This window comes from Jaculus jaculus, chromosome X (assembly GCF_020740685.1).
Source record: "Jaculus jaculus isolate mJacJac1 chromosome X, mJacJac1.mat.Y.cur, whole genome shotgun sequence".
NCBI lineage: Eukaryota > Metazoa > Chordata > Mammalia > Rodentia > Dipodidae > Jaculus > Jaculus jaculus.
Window position 1 is genome coordinate 147,118,621 of NC_059125.1, and position 20,315 is coordinate 147,138,935.

At 39.4% G+C, this 20,315-nt stretch overlaps 1 protein-coding gene across 6 annotated transcripts in view; it reads left to right on the forward strand.

Moving 5' to 3' along the window:
• Positions 1-19,243, forward strand: part of Aff2 (AF4/FMR2 family member 2) — a 551,228-nt gene extending 531,985 nt beyond the window's left edge. For all 6 annotated transcript variants that reach the window (XM_045140221.1, XM_004668938.2, XM_045140222.1 and 3 more), the window contains 2 exons: positions 8,562-8,752; positions 15,095-19,243. In XM_045140221.1, the coding sequence (XP_044996156.1) occupies positions 8,562-8,752; positions 15,095-15,216 (313 nt within the window). In that variant the 3' untranslated portion in view covers positions 15,217-19,243. The remainder of the gene's footprint in view (positions 1-8,561; positions 8,753-15,094) is intronic.
• The last annotated feature ends 1,072 nt before the right edge of the window (positions 19,244-20,315 follow it).

A 20,315-nucleotide genomic window follows, 5' to 3' on the forward strand; every position in this document is an offset into this window, starting at 1 on the left:
CTCTCACTATTTGATCATTAACTGAAATTATGACCATAAAAATATCTTCTAATGAGATGGCAAACACAATGCCAACTCATGGAGTCAAGGTGCATACAGATAAATCCACTGTAGTGATTTTTCAATGAGTCGCATGGTCATGAAAAACCTATGAAATATTTATTGATACATGGTAAATGCTGTTTAATAAAACCAAAGGCATAATAGAGCTTGAAATGGGAAGGGGCATAGTCAGCCAATTATATGAACCATCATGGTGATTCTGATATTAACACTAAAATATTCCAGACATGAAATATCAAAGAATGTACTCTGATGCTGAGGTGAGGCCTCATAAACTCACTCATTCCTGCAGCCTCATGTAGATCCTGCCTGTTGGGGGCCTCAACTGGGCTTCACAGTACTGCAGTTTAAGTCTATTGCCCCGGACCTAAGGATGCCTTTTATCTCACAGGGTAAGCTAACTGGATCCCTTGCTCCCTAGATTTGCCCCTCTCTCTAAAATAAAAGGGGTTTGGCCCTTATACCCTGTGAGGTCTACTGAAGAAATGTTCCTTATAGACCAAATTTCTGAGCCCTCTTTGTCTCTACCATGAAGTGGCCATGTGTCCCTGATAACTTGCTTCTGATTCTAAAAGTGCCCTGACACACTCCAAGCCAACTTCCCACCAGTAGGTCTGGGATATTTGTGGACAATATCTGTTTACAAAGGGCCTGTTATAACTGATTTGTCAATTTTTCATATTTTCAAATGCTTGCACCTTTGATCCAAACACTTTCTCGGGAATACAATAGTCTCTACTACTACTTGATGAATATCCATAGAGCAGTGAACCACTGAACTCTCCTTAGAGATCATAAAACATTCAGAGCAAGGGAACAGTTCCATTAAAAACTACACATTAACTCAATTACCATATTGAAAGGAATTACCACTTAAATTGTTAAAATAGGTCTTACACTTATACTGACAAACAAAAAGAAGGAATGTTACTCCCTAGAATTTCAGAAAATAAAAAAAATAACCATTGAAAGACCCAGAGAAAGCTATTTTCTCTGAACACAGAATGAAGCAAGGGCAAGGTCATGTAAGAAGCTATTTAAAGAATCACTTGAATTTTTTTTTTTAATTCTAAAATGGAAAAACTCAGAACACATTCTAAGCTTGTGAAGTCACATTGAAAGACTCCTATAATGGTTTCTAAGCAGCTCCTATGTGAAACAAGCACACACTTTTGGTAAGCTTCCATGCTTTTGAATGAGGCAATTCAAAACACACAAGGATTACATCACATTTATTCCGCAAATGCTTCAAGTCCATCTGCCCCATACTAGGTCCTGTGTGAGTGCATAAGAACACAGGTGTTGCAGTCCGGTTTGCATTGCTGGTAGAAATCACCCAACCAAGAGCAGCTTCTGGGAAAAAGAGGTTTATTTGGCTTACAGGCTCGAGGGGAAGCTCCACGATGGCAGGGGAAAACGATGGCATGAGCAGAGGGTGGACATCACCCCCCTGGCCAACAGAAGATGGACCACAGCAACAGGAGGGTGTGCCAAACACTGGCATGGGGAAATTGGCTATAAAGACCATAAGCCCGCCCCCAACAATACACTCCCTCCAGGAGGCATTAATTCCCAAATATCCATCAGCTGGGGAGCTAGCATTCACAACACCTAAGTTTATGGGGGACACCTGAATCAAACCACCACAACAGGTGAAGTATATGTAGTGCTGCTACCATAGAAAAACATAGTTCAATGGAGAGAGGGGAAGGACTTAAACAACAGTGCTATAGAAGATCAAGAGGAAGAGTTTGGACCTTTTGGCTTGATCATACATGGGTTCTTATATCCATCCAAGACTGCCACACTCTGGCCTCACAATGGACAAGGGGAGTGGGAATGGAGGGATGGCTCATCGGAAAAAGACACTTGCTTGCAAAAGCCTGTCTACCTGGGTTCGATTCCCCAGTACCAACTTAAACCCAGATGTACAAAGTGGCACATGCATCTGGAGTCCATTTTCAGTGGCAAGAGCCCATGATGTACCCATACATTCTGGAGCTCCTATGGCACAATTGCTTAGCACACCATACTTAAATTTATAAGGATGGTGGGCTCCATCCAAAGCCTGTCATAGTACTACTCAGTGACAGAGTCCCTGTCTTCAATCTCTCTTCAGCTGGCTTCTAACTGGGAAGTCAACTGCTCAGAGGTAATGCTAGCTGCCTTACTCATTCATACATGAGAGAGTCACAGGAAAATAAGTGGAGAGGTGAACAAAGGCTAGAAAATAGATCCTTGGGAACTAGCATCCATGGTGACTAGGAGAAAACATTCCAAAAATCCACAGGAAGAATTGAATAGAGCAGGGGTCAGAAAATATTTTTGGGGAGGGTCCAGACAAGGGGTCAAATAAGACTATTACATAGAATATATAGAGAAACTCATGTTCACAACATTTTATTGGTGAAATTCAAAATATAATAACTAAGTGTACTTTTTGAAATACAATTGTACCAAGAAGTAGAATAGGATATTTTTCTAAAAATAATATTTTATAGGGGCTGGGGAAATAGCTGAGTGGATAAAACCCTTGCTGTACAAGCATGAGGACCTGAGTTCACATCCCCAGCACCTGCATAAATGTCATATGGAAATTGTAGCCCAGCTATAATCTCAATTACTAGGACAGGGAACCCCAGTATGGAATTGGTAAGCTCTGGGTTCAAGTTAGAAATCCTGTCTCAGTAAAGAAGAGTAGGAGCCATCAAGAAAGATCTGGACATCAACCTCTAGCCTCCACACATATGTACATATGTTTAGGTATACCTGCACACATGTACAGCACACACACACACACACACACACAATTGAGGTTCATTTTAATATTCCTTGTCACCAAATCAATTGTAATTGCTCATTTTTTTTGAATCATGCATATCACAGGCCACCCAGAAATAAGAGGTGGCTCAGATTTGTAGACACATGATAAAGGGTTATAAAAGTCATGATGGTTTGTAAAACCAACTTAAATGTGATAGACAGAACAAAAAGGAGAGGTAACTAAAATTTTAAATAAGGCAATTTGGAGTATTCTGAAATGCTATTTTTATAGACATGTAAGGAGTGGGTATCATTTGTCTACTTGCTTGAGATGCTGGCTACTTCAAGCAGCACAGAGTCTGGTGGCCATTGGAAGGGCCATCCAGATCAAGCAAGTCTTTATTGGTGTGAAAACAGGTGAAATACCTATGGATCTGGGAAGAACACTAGAAATACAGCATTGTGGACACATAGGTGATGAAAGAAGTGGGCATATGTCATATGAAATCTTTCATCAATACACGGAAAGAATTCAAGGTCAGCTAGTAGAATTGAAATACAAAGGGCTTTGGAAGAAAATGGATCTGCTGTCAAATCCTGGTGATCTGGGCAATTTTCAGTATGGCTCTCAGGAAACAGCTGAGCTTTTCTGAAACTCTCTCTGAAGTCTTTTTTTGTTATCTGTGAGACAGTGGCAACAGAAACAGCTCTACAGAGTTGTCAGGAGGCTTAGATATAATAGTTATGGAGCACTGAGAACTATATTTGGTGCACAGTAGCTGGTCAACACACACACACACATACACACAAGGTGACTATTAATGCTGCCACAATTACTATTGACATTGTAATCTTTGAAAGTTAGAAAACATAAGTAATATTGCCCGCAGAACTCTTATAGTATGTTTTGTATGATCCCATTTTAGCATTTACTCTACAGTACCAGAAAATTATACATTTTTCTCAGTCACTAAACTATGTGTTGTAATGAATGAATGAAAAAGAGGCCATTCATTATTTTATTTATCGAACATTAATCAGTGTCTATAATGTATGAAATACTGTCAGGACCTTTAGAAACAAATCTCAATTCTTGTATTATATAAGTTGTTCACATTTTACTTTGTAGAGCATTTACCTGTAGCAGATGCTAAATAAAGTATAGAGACAATTGGTTCATTTACTCAGTTGGTATTTCTTGAATCCATTTAATGTGACAGGAACTATTCTAGATGCTGTAGTACATAACAGGATGAAGTAGATAAAAATCCCTGCCCCACTGTGGTTCAGTTCTGTTGGTGAGAAAGGTAATTTAAAATATATGATATGCCAAATTATGGGTAGCACCATGGAGGCAACCAAAACAAACAAAAAAGATACAGAAAAACCAGTGGTAGAGTGTTTAATAGATCATTTAGAGATGTAAGGTAATAGGAAAAGCTGTGGAATGTTCTTAGGGACATGGATTATTAGAAGAAACAGGAGAGAGAGGAATAACAAAGGGCCAAGTGTGGTTATGAGGTGATTAGGATATGGGGTTGGACCAGGACAGTGTGGGTAGAAGTGGTAGGAATTGTGAACTTGTATATATGTCCTCAATAGTATATGCCTTGAAATGTGGATCAAAGGACAATATCTGTGACTAGGCATATACAAAGAGGACAGGGAAAAAAACACTTTAGTATTGGTGAGGGCCATTTTGGGGTTGATAGGCACAGTAAGATGAGTGACCTTATTATGAACCATCTCTGTCACACTCAAAATTTCTTAAGATGATTTCACTTTTTCCTATTTCCATAGAACAATGTGGTATGTAAACAAGTTTTTCAAAGGATCAGAGCTTAGAAGCAAGTGTAAGAATAGTAATGACCAAAAAAAAAAAAAAACATGCTCTTTTGGTCACAGTGGGAGTTTAAGTGTGATAGTTTGAATGTCTGGTCCCATAAATTCAGATGTTTCATTAAAATTGAGACCCTCATAGGCAGAACCCTGCTACAAGGGGCATGTTGCTAGGAGCAAATCCTGGAGTACAGGGCTAAGATATGCATGGGGGATGAATCTGACTTCCAGCCCAAAGGTGTGGAGAGAGTGATTTGAGCTTTAGTGGTTTCAGATTTTTGCTTCTGGTTATTGGTGATGTCTCTCTGCTTAGATCTATGAAAGGGGGCCAGTTTCTTCCACCAATGATGGTGTTCCCCTGGACTCTGTAAGGCTGAAATAAACTCCCTTTGTCCCATAAGCTGTGTCTGATTAGATGTTCATACCAGCTATAAGGAGCTGACTACAATAGTCAGTGTGACCAAATACCTGAGAAGAAACAATTTAAGGAATAAATGTTTATTTGAGTTCATGGTTTTAAGGAATACAGGGAAGGAATATGAAGGAACAGTTCACTCACACCTAAGGGGATGATGAAGCAGTGAAAAATGAATGCTGGTGCTCATCTGTCTTTTTTTCTTTTTTCCTTTCCTTCCTTCCTTCTTTCTTTCTTTCTTTTTTTTTCCTTTTTTTTCAAGGTAGGGTTTTGCTCTAGCCCAGGCTAATCTGGAATTCCAGGGTGGCCTGGAACTCATGGTGATCCTCCTACCTCTGCCTCCTGAGTGCTGGGATTAAAGGTGTGTGCCATCACACCCAGCTCTATCTGTCTTTTTCTAGAAATTCCCTCATGGTTATACTCAGAGATGCACTTCCTAGAAGATTCTGGCAAGTACCTTTAAATGCTGAGGCATCTCTTCAGCTCTCCTTGGGGATTCTAAATTCAGTCAAATTGGTGATTAAGATTAACCATCAGGGCTGGAGGGATTGCTTAGTGGTTAAGGTGTTTGCCTACAAAGCCAAAGGACCCATGTTCAATTCCCCAGGACCCACGTTAGCCAGATGCACAAGGGGGAGCACGCGTCTGGAGTTTGTTTGCAGTAGCTGGAGGTCCTGGCATGCCCATTCTCTCTCTCTCTCTCAATCTTTATCCCTCAAATAAATAAATAAATAAAAATAAAATATTTAAGAAAAAAGATTAACCATCAAAGACTCCCCACTCTTAGTCTTCTTGCAACCATTATCATTCACTTGGAAGAAAGTAGAAAATGAAAGGAAAATTAAGTCCCTCAAAGATAACTTCAATATAATAAATTCTAAAGGGCTTTTGTAAACATGTGCAATAATTGTGTATAATTATGTGATACAATGTATGCAATATATAGGGATTAAATCAGTGTAATTCGAATTTCCAAGTTCTTAAACATGTGTCATTTCTGTCTGTTGGTAACATAACCTTATAACTCCTTTCTTCTATGTCTTTGCAAAATAAATAATAAGTTCTTACAATCTATATTCACCTACAGTATTATATAGTCAAACTTATCCACCCTTCACCTTTCTAACTATACACCAGTCCTTTTATCTAATTGTATTTTAGACCCATTTCCCAACCTCCCTCTATCCACCATCCTCCCCTTTCTAGCATACAGTAACCATAATCAGCCTATTTTAGCTTCCACATTTATGTGTAAACAGGCTCTTCAAGATTATGAAGCAAGGATATGATCTTGACTTGACCTTAGGACTTTTAGGCATGATTGGAAATTGTTGAATCCAAACTTTAATTTTAGTGTAGGGAAGTTAGGCACAATGAGAAGAGACTGCTCAGAGACACACAGCAATTTTGTGGTAAGGCTGGGCCTAGAATTCAATTCTTTTAGTATTCCAGCACCACGCAGTCCTTTTCTGAACATCTGGCACCTGACAGCTTTGTCATTTTCTCTAGAGATTACAAATGAGATTGTATTCCTTTCTTACCATAAATTGGCATTCAAGATTTAATGACCACCGTACAGAAAGAAAGAAAAAAAAAAGGAAATAACATTTGAAACTCATGACAACAAAGAATCCAGCATTCACTGTTGTTTCATCATTAGCTAGCCCTGTTTGCTGAAGTCTTTTGGCTTGGAAATTTTCCCATATCTTCTCTACTTTAAGAATAAACCATTCTATTAACAAGCAAGTAAATGCCTCAGAAATCATAAACATAGCAGGGAAACCCTCATAGACCTCTTAGACCACAAAAGTGCAGAGCAGGTGGGGTGACCCATCTTTCTTCTCAGAAAAAAAAGCATACCAGAAGATAAACTCTTTGCAGAAATGGCCCAAATATTCACATGGCTGTGAGCATAGATGCTGTGAATCTGAACGACAGGATTTAAGCTCTAATTGCTCAATGAGCTTGTCAGTAGCATTTCAGCATTTTGGTATGTGTGACTTATTCTCCCAGTCATATATCTGTGCTGCACAACAGGGTACCCATTTATTCTGAGCAGGTTTAAGCTCTGAGAAACAAAGCCACCCTGGAATGCAGAGATGTCAACAGTAAGAACTGGTAAACAGGTGGGCTGGGGGCTTGAGACAGTGCTCCTTGAAGATGTGCTAAGGTGGGCAAGCACTTCTTTCAACCATGCAGGTGTCAGGAGACCCAGATACAGCTTCACCTCATTTTCATTAGATATTTATTTGTTTTGCTTTTTTAAAGACAGGATCTGGATTTGTTGCTCAGGTTCAAAGCAGCTTCCTCAATGAGCCACCCAAGTAGCTAGAATGTATAGGGATGTGTCATATCACAAGTTTCCCCATTTCTTTTATTCTCTCAAAGTGTTCTGTCCTGATAGAGTGAGTGCATCTGCCTATGAAATTGTTCAGTGTAGGTGAAGGTGGATCAGCTTGCTGAGGGGAATATAAATCTTGCTGTTCGCCCAGGGAGCCACCCATACATTCAGGACTATCTCTGGGTAGGCCATCCTAAGCTCAGCCCTTCGAAGGAAAATTACCTCCATGCTGTGTACAGCCAGCAGGTAACTGCTTGTTATTGATGTTAAAGAACTCAATGAAAATCTATGTTCAAACACTGGTGCTGCCCAAAGTCGGATCTCTGAAGATGTCCCTTTATAAACCAGTATGCAGGCAGTCACCAATTAACAGCCCAGCTCTGTAACATGTCTTAAAGTATCCTATAGTGATATTCAGAATCATTTTTCCCCAAGCTTCTCTGGTACTGCTCTTAGGGGAGCTTTAATAAACTGCACTTGCCTTATTGTGGCACCTGTATTTGGAATAAACTGTCATTGTAGTTTCCACAAAATCATTTGATGAAAGACCAATATTGCACATCAAGTGTTTTTTAACTGCCAGTAGCTGTCCTGCAGCACGTAGAAAAATCATCATAGTTCTAGGCCATTTCACTCTATGAAACATTGCAACAGTTTCCATATATATCCAAACTAAGAGCAACATCATTGAGTAGCATTAATTCCAGGTCTCCCTACTATTTCATACAGATCTGTGTACTATTTTAAAATAAACACAACAGTGTGCACAGACCCCTCTCTATATAGTAAGAATTTCAATGTTTTGGGTCAGGAAATGATAACAGTGGGCTTCGTCTAGAGCCAGCACTACTTGCCTGTGTGGGTTCCTTAGGTGAGGCAGGAACATGGTGAATAAATAATCCATACCAGGTCCTTTGAAGAAATAACGGTGTTAACCAGAGCTGTAAAACACAGTTTGAGAAGAACCAGTGTGTTTTAGGAAGAAACTACATTCCACTGAGGTTTCACAGATGTTCACCACACTAAAATGTTCTAGCCAGTGGTGTTCTAAAAAGATCCCAGCCAGGTGAAGGAGGCCAAGAGCCCTGCTGTCATTCTTTCCTACTAGCCTAACCCAGCCTGTCTCTTTGCCTTCCCCAGGAACACTCCATCCCCAGTGTCTCTCAACAATGTGTCTCCCATCAATGCAATGGGGAGCTGTAACAATGGCCCTGTCACCATCCCCCAGCGCATTCACCATATGGCTGCTAGCCATGTCAACATCACTAGCAACGTGCTTCGGGGCTATGAACACTGGGATATGGCTGACAAACTGACAAGAGACAACAAAGGTATGCTTATCTACTCTATCTGTTGCTCTCAGGTGAGGACTTACATTGAAAGAGTCAAGTGCTTGTACCTGATGGCCTTATATATTTTGGTCCTGATTTCCAGGTCTTAAATGAGAAAAACTTAGCTCAGAAATCAATCCAGTGACCTATATTCCCTGTAAGAGTGATAAAAGGCCCAAATATTTGTTCTCTTTTCTTTTAAAGCTTCCAGACATGCTCAACCTGTGATCTTTGGGCATATGACCCAAGATGTAGCCCAATAAAAAATATATATAAGCTTACTAAAAGAAAGAGAATTTTTGCAATTTTTGGAGTAACTTGTCTTGTTCTGGAGTGTGAACTTTTTTGATGACAATGTCATAATTTTGAAAGTTTAGACATGCCTGGCTGAACTGGCAAGTATTAGCACATCATGATCTCAGAATTTCACTTGTGACAAGGATCAACACAAAGAAAGAGTGGCAAAGGAAAACATAATGAAAATTAGTTATGATGCTTTTGGCTTCTCTAATTTGTTTATTTTGTGAAAGGCGAACTAGAACTAAAGTCATGGACCTTCATTAGATCATCAACTCCAGCTGAATATATGATGGTGCAGCTTGCACTTGGAAGGGAGGACCAAAGCTCAGCTAGTGTTCTACACACTGATGCTATAATCAGGGCCATGCTCATGGGAGCACAGAAGAGTTGCTCCAGAATAAACGCAAAGACTCTCCTTCACTGGAGTCAATGATTGTTGATGATTCATGCTGCCATCTGTGACCTCAGCTGTCATTTAGACTCAAAATAAAGCCTTACCAACATAATGAGGTTTGTAAGTAAAAACCCAAACCACACTTTTACTGTAGCCATTCATTTGACTTGGCTCATTCAGGCTACCAATTGCAGACTGACCAACTTTAAACAAGATGGGAATGCAAAGAGATGACAAGCAGGGAAGAGTAATAGAAATGTTTGGACAGTAAATGGGAGTCCTTACCTTCCTCTCTAGTCTAGGATATATGGGAAGGGCTTGGGTACTGCAGGATCAATCAATTGATCATGAGGAGGATACAGGCCATATATGCACAGATGGAAGTTCCCATAGGGCTGACCATGAAGGAATTACTGGACCTCTTGGTCTACTTCTTCCAGGCCCCAGAGTCCTACTAGCTCAGGTAGTTTTCCTTTCCCTTTCCCTTAGGATCCACAGTTTTTAGCTGATCCTCTTCTCATTTAAAAGTTGACACTCGAACTAGGGTGGTTCTCCTTAGTGTCTGCTGATAGAATGAGATATAGTCTTCTTAGCTCCTCCTGGATATCTGTTACTCCTGTATTACTGGGCATGTGGGAAAATAGTCCCTTTGAAGTGGAGAAGATGTAGATTTTATGCTAACTTAAGTTTGAATCTTGCATTGGAGATGCAATGCCTGGGAAACTTTGCAAGTTACTTAAACTATAAACTATTGCCTAACTTCTGCTTCTATAACAGATATAATTATGATGATGATAGACAACAGATGATAGGTAACAGATATTTAAAAGATATGTAAATCACATAGGATAAAATATTGTGCAAAAGGTATACATCTTGGGCTGGAGAGATAGTTTGTTGGTTAAGGCGTATGCCTGCAAAGTGTTAAGGATCCAGTTTTCATTCTCTAGTCCCATATAAGACAGATGCACATTGTGGTGCCTGTGTCTGGAGTTTGTTTGCAGTGGCTGGAAGCCCTAGCGTGCCCATTCTAATTCTCTCTCTCTCTCTTTCTCTCTCTTTCACTGTCTCTAATAAGTAAATAAAAATAAAAATAAATAAATCTTAAACAAAGGTATACATCCTATTAAAAAATGTACCCACTCTCCATACCATAGTATTTTATTTTATTTTATTTTAAATATTTTTATTTATTTATTTGACAGAGAAAGAGGGAGAGAGAATGAATGGGTGCACCAGGGCCTCCAGCCACTGCAAAAGAACTCCAGATGCGTGCACCCCCTTGTGCATCTGGCTAACGTAGGTCCTAGGGAATCGAACCTGAGTCCTTTGGCTTTGCAGGCAAGCACCTTAACAGCTAAGCCATCCCTCCAGCCCTGCCATACCATAGTATTATGTTTCTATATAGCTGATCGATTCTGTAGCTATTAGAGCACATTCCATAATTTGAAACATTGACCCTGAAGACAGCTAAACTTATATTGACGCCTAAGGATGCATATACATAAATTAGTTGCATCTATTTATACACTGATATCTACATCCTAGCCTCTACCCTATTTGCTCTGTTTGTTATCATATTTACCCTTACCTTATAAATGAAGAAAGGGACTGCATAAGTTACTTTCTTATTGCTGGTGTAGAATCTTTAACCAGAGGCAATTTAATGAAGGAAAGTGTTTGTTTTAGCTTACAGTTCCAGAGGGTAGATTCCATCATGTGGGGAAAGCATGGCAGGAGCAGAAAATCAGAGTAACATCATCACATTATCATGGAGGAAACAGATAAAAGAATGCTGTCTGCTCAGCTAACTTTTCATTTCCTAAATAGCCCAGGAACGCAGCCCATGTAGTACCACCTCAGAGTTGAGATGGGTCTTCCAACCAAAATTAATCTAATCTAGACAGTCCTTCAATGGCATGCTAAGAAATTTGTCTTCATAGTGATTCTAAATCCTGTCAAGCTGACAACTAGAGATTAACCAACACAGAGGGGATTGTTAAGGTTTAAGAAACTCACTGATGGTGGGGCTGGAAAGATGGCTTAGCGGTTAAGCACTTGCCTATGAAGTCTAAGGACCCCGCTTCAAGGTTCGATTCCCCAGGACCCACGTTAGCCAGATTCACAAGGGGGTGCACACGTCTGCAGTTCGTTTGCAGTGGCTGCTGGCCCTGGCGTGCCCTTTTTTTTTCTCTCTTTCCCCCTTTGTCTGTCAATTTCAAATAAATAAATAATTTTTTTAAAAAAAAAAGAAACTCACTGATGGGGCTGGAACAATATCTTAGCAAGTAAGATGCTTGCCTGTGAAGCCTAAGGACACATGTTCAACCTTCCTTGTTCCATGTAAGCCAGACGCATAAGGTGACACAAGTGTACAAGGTCACACATGTGCACAAGGTGCTGCAAGTATCTAGAGGTCAGTTATAGTGGCTGGAGGCGTTGGCACATCAATTCTCTTCTCTCTCTCTCTCTCCCTTTCTTAAATCTTAAAAACTAAAAGAGATACTGATTGGGAGGGGGAGGGGATGTGATTAAAGGGTGGAGTTTCAAAGAGGAAAGTGGAGGGAGGAAGGGAAATACAATTGGTTATTGTCTACAATTATGGAAGTTGTCAATAAAACAAATTCAAAACGTTTAAACAATTTAAGGAAAGAAAGAAACTTGCTGGTGATATCATAGCTGTTAACATTAATTAGAAGCAGAATATGCATATCAAAATATATGAACCAATAGGTTACACTGCCCATCTGGAAAACTAAATTAGTGATAGATCTTTAGAGATGACTGGGGAAAACCTGTATTTAGTTATCTGAGTAAAGTACACTTCTTACTATGTCTGCTTCCCTGGGCATCTGGAAACCCAGTCAACTGGCCCAGATAACTAGACCCAGGCAAGTACTCTAGAATTTCAAGCAAATTCCAGTTTTTCTGGCTCTTCTTTATCTTACTTTGCACTGGTAACTGGAAGATCAATATTTATGGATTTCCTTTATAATTACATTCATTTTCAATATCTGTTATAATAATTTCTTCTAAATTAACCATAAAAATTCGCAGGAGTAATGTGATGACTGTGCTGATGTTAGGGTGAAATCATGATAATCTTGTCATTAGACAGCCTGTCAAGGAGTTGGTAAATTTTCTGCCTAATATTGTATCAAAACAACTCTGTCATTGTACCAATAGAGAGAATACGTCCAGGTAAAGCTGTCATTGGACTTTTCAGTGGACTATGGAGAGGACCTAGTGTAAATTTTTTTGCTCACAACCTTGAATTTTACATACATGTCACTTCTGACATGCTTAGATTTGTGCAAATAAAAATGACATAATTGAGGAGCTTATTTAGGGATAAGAAATCTATATTCCACTGTAGACAACTGCATACTTATACCTTTCCCTACAAAATTACACCACAGAGATGAATAGTATTGGCTCTATTACCAGAAAGCCTCTATCCTTGCTCCTGCCTACCAACCCATGCAGCTGCAGAGAAGGCATAGAGAAGGCATTGGTTTATTTTGGCTTACAGTTCCATGAAGTCTCACCATGGTGAGGAAAGCATGGCAGGAGCAGATATCTGACAAAAATATCAGCATATCAGCAGAGAGGAAGTAGAGAAAGCTAACAGGAAGTGGGGCTGGTCTTTAAAATCTCAAGGCCTACTCCCACTGACCTACTTCCTCTATTAAGGCTCCATCTCTTAAAGGACCCACAACCTTTTCAAACAGTGTCAATAGCTGGGCATGAGTCTGTGTAGGACATTTTACCTTCCAACTACTGCTCTGCTCTCTGGCTATTACTCTAGATTCCCTACCTGTTCCAGCTACATACCACTTTCCCTTGAAGTTGTCAAGAAAATGGCAACCAAGGTATCAAATTAAGAATGCCACAGAGTGCTTTGAACAGAAAGCCCAAGGGACATCCTGGCTCACATGAGCCTTACATTGATGCAACAATGACTGGGTCCTTTAACTTTCCTTAGTATTGTATTACCAAAGAAAATATTTTAGATGCCAAGTGTAATTTGCTCCTGTGTCATCAGAAATTATTTTTATTGCATAGTACAGGTTAAAAAGTATCACATAATCAAATGAAGTTGAGACTTAGAGAAGGAGCCATATGTTATACATAACATAAAGAATAAATGCATTGTTTCATGAAATTCCATCTGCTTGACTATCAAAAGCATGCAGCCCATGTGTAAAAATTGCTTTCCAAGAAAGCAAAAGAGCACCCCAGCCACTTTAGGACAGTCCCACCCCTGCCTTGGGCCCAAATTCCTCGTCTTCACCTGGAATAGTCATGATTTTCATCTGACAGAGGCTAATTTCTCTGTCAGCATCTAACAGACACCAGCACTCCCTCTTGGCACAAGGTATAAGGCAAGTCAATTCAACTGGGACAAAAGGGTGCCAAGGGAGTTTTGAGGCATCATATAACCATTCCTACATACACCCTTCCCCCAAGGCAGACATTCCAATATTCCAATGACAATATATAGTGGTTCATACAATAGCCTCAGGGTGGCCCTTTTCCCCAAGTCACTCAGGATGAATAAATTGGTCACTCTTCTGATTAGTGTTGGGGTGGATGGGGGCATGGTCTTGTGTCAGATGCTTGCAGGTCATTTTATATCCCTAAAGTGTCCAAAATCATGTTCCTCCAAGATGTTTCTTTTATTAAATATTAGATTTCATTTTTTAAGAGAGTATACTCTTATATCCCCTCTCTCTCACCCCTATTCTACTGAGGGCAATCCTGACACTGTGGGGTCCTAAAGGCCTCAGTAAGTCTATGTTGGGGAGGAAAATGCCTCAGGCTGATCCTACCCATCCCTGTGGCTCTTAAAAATCTTTCTACCCTTTCTTCTGCATTGTTCCAAGATTTTTTTAAAGCTCTGGGTAATAACAGCTATCATTGCTGCTCAGAATCTTGCCTTTTTCTATGCTTTCCTAGGAACAATCAGAAAACTCAGTTGATTTAGACCAAGGGAAAATATATTTTCAAGTTAATAGCATACAAAATGCAGAATCTCTTGATATCAGAGAGACCATGATGCTTATAAGGACCCCTTTTGTGTATACGGACCCATTTATAAATGCAAAGTTATAATATATAAAAGGTTGAATTAATCATATAGTAGAAAATGCATTTACATGTCATGTATGTGAATATTTTAAATATCTAATCTATTCCTAAAATTCATGTGACATATTTAGAGAAATATGTATTTATATATTGATATACATGTATGAATATATAATAATCTTTCAGAAGATTATAATGGGCTTTTAGAATATGCTTCTGGGGGATATATATAGTGACTTACCAAAAAGTTACCATGAATTAGGTAACAGATTTAAATGAATTTTTTTACTAATCACAATAACACAAACGTTATTTGAGTTACTTTGTTTTTGGAGCTCAAGAATCATGAAAATAATTGTGCTTGATATGCATATGGAATTTGTGTCCTTTATAAGCATTTGAAATTTTGGTTGAATAAAGGGATGGATGGATGAGCGTATGAATACATGAATAAAGCTTTGACATGTCCATATGATTGTAGTGTTATACTTTTCTATTTGATACATATTTCCATGATATTGAGTAAAGAATTGATTAAATTCTGTTCTAACTTTCAGAATTCTTTGGTGATCTGGACACATTGATGGGACCACTGACCCAACATAGCAGCATGACCAATCTTGTACGCTATGTTCGCCAGGGACTATGTTGGCTGCGCATCGATGCCCATTTGTTGTAGTGGGTGCTCTCTCATCTCTAGTATCACCACCCATCCTTCTACCTCTACCAGCACACTGATGGTCACTGGTGGAGCCACACTCATTTGGGAACATTCTGTTTGATTATGTTTGTTTTTATGCTTTTTGGATATCTGTGAAAAACTGAAGTCATTGTAAGTGGACACTACAACTTGAGAGCAGTGTTTGTTTTATTAGTTTGTAATATTTGATATGCATTTCTCAAATCTCACTACCTTTTGTGCTATATGGAATGATAGTCCCTACAATATCTGTTTGAGTCTACACTACCCAAAACCAAGACTGAGAAGCACATGCAATGATAACAAGCCAAGTCCCTAAGAAATCAAATATGAGAATTCAAACATGCGGGACCTGCAAAGATTTTCAGCAATACCCATCCCCTAACAACACACTTGTGCCCAGAAAAGAATGTATTTCAGAATCCATTGTGAAATAATTTCTGTGGTTCCCACAGACTAAATATTCAGGTGAGAATTTTCACTGTCAACACCCACTGGTTAGACTTTGTGGCTGCATTATGAAGTCAAAAGTATCAAGGAAAAAAAATTATAGTGGTGTACTGTTGAAATAGCACAGAGTGCTGTTATATTGGCATCCCATTTCTGCCTCCCTATCCTTTTAAAGATCGCAATGATGAGAAGGAGAAGTGATGACTATTTTGACAACTTTAAGGCATCCAGCTGGGACAAATATTTTTGAACTCTATGATTTCAAGCATAAATCCTCACCTGGGATTCTCTTTGCACAGAGGTCTCCTTTTGAGGAGCAGCTGGGCAGATGTGTACCTTAGTGGCCAAAATGTTTAGTTGAGAGATAAAGCAGGTCTGGAAAATGTCCCACAAGGATTTCACACCTTTCTCTCCCTTGCAATCAGTAGACAGATCCATAACTGGCAAAAATAAAAAATCTTAAATTGTATTTTGATAGATTTGCATATCAGACTTCTGGGAATAAAAATCAAGTTATCACCATCTAGAAGTAGTAATATCCAATTTATTTCCCAGTGGTTCCACATTTTTTTCTATTTTTCAGGGTCTCTTTTATTTCAGGTTTCTGCTATCTTTTTGTTTTTTCCCTTTTTTCCTGACTAGCTTTTGACTAAAATACAATCACTGATTTACTGAAGTTTAATTAGTGTAAATCATTTCCACAAAAATTTCCAAAGAAAACTTCAAACTCTCTAAATAATAAGTAATTTTAAACTAGTAATCTTGGGGTGCTTCTTACCCTGGAGTGCTTTGAAAAATCCCTGATGACTGGGGACAGTTTGCCTAAGTTGGAACATTTCCTTATAAGTTATACTATTCCTCCTCCTTTTCATCGGCCACATCCATCTTATGTCTCTATACATGACCACGTAAATATCATCTTTGGTGTTCCAGCTCACCAGAAAATTTCCCATCTTCTAGTAAACACCATCCATGCATTAGTTATTTGTAATTACCTGCTGGCATATGATTCCATGTAACCTTTAATATGATGAGCTATTGAATTATGTTCACTAAGATATGATCAGATAAATAATAGATATGCACATGAAAAATGGAAACTTGTATAATTTCTAAAACAAATCATGCAGATCTGTTATGGCAACAATAGGTGATCACTCTGCATTCTTATTGTTAAGGGTAGATATTTTCCCAGTTGCAAAAAAAGAAGCCAAAAATGAGTTCTGCTCTCATCATTGAATTTCAGTCCCTTTGTTGTATAATATAGTTATGAAAATTGTACTCCAATGGCTAAAGCCATGCTGCTTACATGGTTGATGGGTGTATCCCAGCAGCTGAACCTGGCATTTTTGATGCTCCCAGTGTGGTTGAGCTTTACATTTACAGATTCAGCAACAACACTTACATGCATACACATGCATATACATGCACACACAAATGAAACCTGGATATTTCCTGAGCCTCTTAAATGAGGAAAATAAAAACCATGAAAGACTAAACACCCAACATGGGTGTCACCTATATTATGCTCATGATTTTTCAATGACTTCTATTTCCCACGGCCTGCCAGGTAGAGCACTTGGCAATTACTTTATAATGAAGCCCAGTGGCTTGACTTGTAAGTTAAATCTAGACCATGATTCTAGACCATTATAAATTGAGGCCCAGATTCTTCTAGAGATAAGTCTCCAGAAACTAGAAATTACAATGCTAGGGGCAGTTTCCCAGAGAAACGAGTGTATTGCCCCATGGGTGAAATACTTGTAACTCTACTTTCATGGACAGAGTGTATCTACTTAGGTATAGCAGGGAGACAAGAAGATTTTCTGTCATCTCTGCTGGCTAAGTGTAAAGTTTGTGCTATATCAGCAGCATGATTACCAAATATGACAATCGAGCTCTGGATCACACCTGATTATCTAATAGACCCATTATTAACACAGCTTAGAAACCAGTTAAACATGGAGAATGAATTACCTTCCTGTCCCTGGAGATGAGATGCCTTTGGCTGCAGGATGAAGGGTTGTTTTCTAGGCACTGTGCTCATCATATCATAAATGGTGATGCATATCACGTGTACACAGATATTTGCAGGATTGAGGGATTGAGAATTTTGTCAAGTTAATCTCTTCAGTGTACCAGTTAGTGAGAGGAACATGGGACATATGGAAGGCAATGAGAGAACGTGCATCTAGAATTTGATGGGGGCTCAGTGAACCACAGCTAAACTAGCCTGTGCAGGAAGTTAATGGGCAGAGGGACATGCAACTCCCCAAGCAAGTAAAAGAAATAATTTCAGCCCTGAAATGTGACCATGGTAGGGCCACCAGTATGCCTTCATTGTCACCTAACTCCAACCACAGAGAGTCTGACAAGTTTGTGTTATGATGTTGGCTTGGCTTTGTATCTTTAATTAGCTTTGGATTTTTAGTGATTTTTGTCATATTACGTCTGAATTTTGTAGGTAGGATTATTTTGAAAAGAGTTTACTAGTGTGGTCCTTGGAGTAGAATTTACCTGTAAGCATGTTGTTAGCCAGCCTATAGACTGTTAATTATGTAATAATCTCATTGGGAATAAAACTAGTAGTTTTCTATTCAGATACCATAATTGGAAAAGCAGTTTAACTACTGCTACTCTTAAAAGACTTGAGTTTGGGATGCCTTTTTTCTTTTAATGAGATGAAAAGAGCCAAATCTTTAGTCAAAAGTAGCAAAATTAGAAACCATTTCCTGAAATGTGTTTTGTTCAGCTTCCAAATGATGGGTCACTAAATACATTGGATTTGGTCTGTACTGGAAAGATACTCATACTGTTGTACCTTTCCTGAAGCTATCTTAATTAGGTTTTGTTTTATTCAGATTTGCATCCCAGAGGTTAAAGGTAGAGTTGGAAAGCAGTTTTGAAGGCAGACTCAACTGAGTTGTGAGGGTGAAACCCTCACTGACTTCTCAACAGACACGATCAAATTCACCTGCATGAGTTAGCGGGTGGGAGACCCAAACTGGATCACTGGGTAGGATTACTCAGTAAAGCAATGAACTACTTGTTTAGAGAAGCATCACTATCCCCATTGAGAACAAATGTGTAGCAAGATGAAATAGCTACATGATATCAAACAAATGGGTCAGTTCAATGCCCCCAAAGTCAATTCTGTGGGGAAAACACTCAGCCAGTTGTCAGTGTTGTGTCACAACTGGCTGACTAAATTCTTTGCTGTTGTTGTTCTTGTTGTTGCTGTTGTTGTTTCGCATTTCCACTCGCACAGCCTTATTCTCATGATTAAACTCTGATTCATGTTCTCTTTGCTGTTAGCAAACTCCAATGACAGAAATGGCATCTGTGTATTGATAATCAGCATTTATCCTGGCAGGAGACTAACCAGATAGGCTGGTCTCAGACATTAATCCTACCAGCTGATATTTCCAGTGAAAGAGCAAATATTAGTTCCCTTTCCATTCTCCTCCTCACAAATCTAGAAGCCCTCTTTACCAAGAGCATCACATTCTTCTCTGTAATCTTTGGACAAAAAGACAATTGCATTGCGGGGAGGGCAGAGGGCGTGTGGGTGGGGGGTGGAGGGTGGGGATGCCCCTGGAGGCCAGACAGCAGTTCATGCCTTTTTCCTGCTTCTGACCTGAGATGTTAAAGAATCATTCATAGTGCTCACACTGGGTTAGGGGACACTGAACTGCTTTCAGATCCATAGTCAATCATTCTTCTGAGATTGGAGCTTTGCTGTTTCATTAACTGTGCAGTGTAGACTAATGGTGTTTAATAAAAATCATTCAAAATTTCAAACTCTTTTACTGGTGACCTCTATTTTGTTGGCTGTTTGATTGCATCAGACTTTGAAGGGGGAAGCAAAGGAAGCCTACTATCAGATCCCTGGTGGAACACCATGGCATCAAACCCAGGCCTGCTTGCCAGCCAGTGGTTCCCAGGAAACAGCAGCATGCAGAAACAGATGCAGAACAGCAGGGAGAAACCTCCTGAAGAAAGCCATGGCCTATGCTTTCAGCTGGGGATACCTTGTACCTACAGGGAACTTACTGCTATAAGAACACCACAGCAGGAAGCAAATTGCCCTATCTGGAGACAATTTCAGTTGCTTTACCTATTTGGCTTCGTCTGGTATAACTTGTTGCTTGCAAAATTGGACTATCTCAGATTAGATCCCAGTGAGGTGGCAATAACCCATTGTGTCTTGGATGCTCAAGCCTTTCTGTGGTTCTTCAAGGATGGTAAGATGGCAGTGGCTGGGGGGGGGGGGGGGAGAGGAAGCCACCATTGAAAAACCCCAAGAGTCTTGGTTGTTGCTTAGACCTTTGGTCAGCCTCACATGCATCCAGTTGTATTTTGGTAAGATAGTTAATAACTCTTAAGTATAAAGCACCTCATTTGCAGTATTTGTCAATAACCCACCATGGTGGATTTTAAACTGCCACTTGTGACATCACTGAAGACATGTTTGAGAAAGGTGTACTAGAGGTGCCTGTGAACCTGTGTAAGCCAGCTCCAACATACTACTGGATATATCTCATCAAAGGTCAATATTTCACACATCTGTCCATGTGGGCACACCCATATTAATGACAAACTATTATGTAATTTTAAAATATGAACTG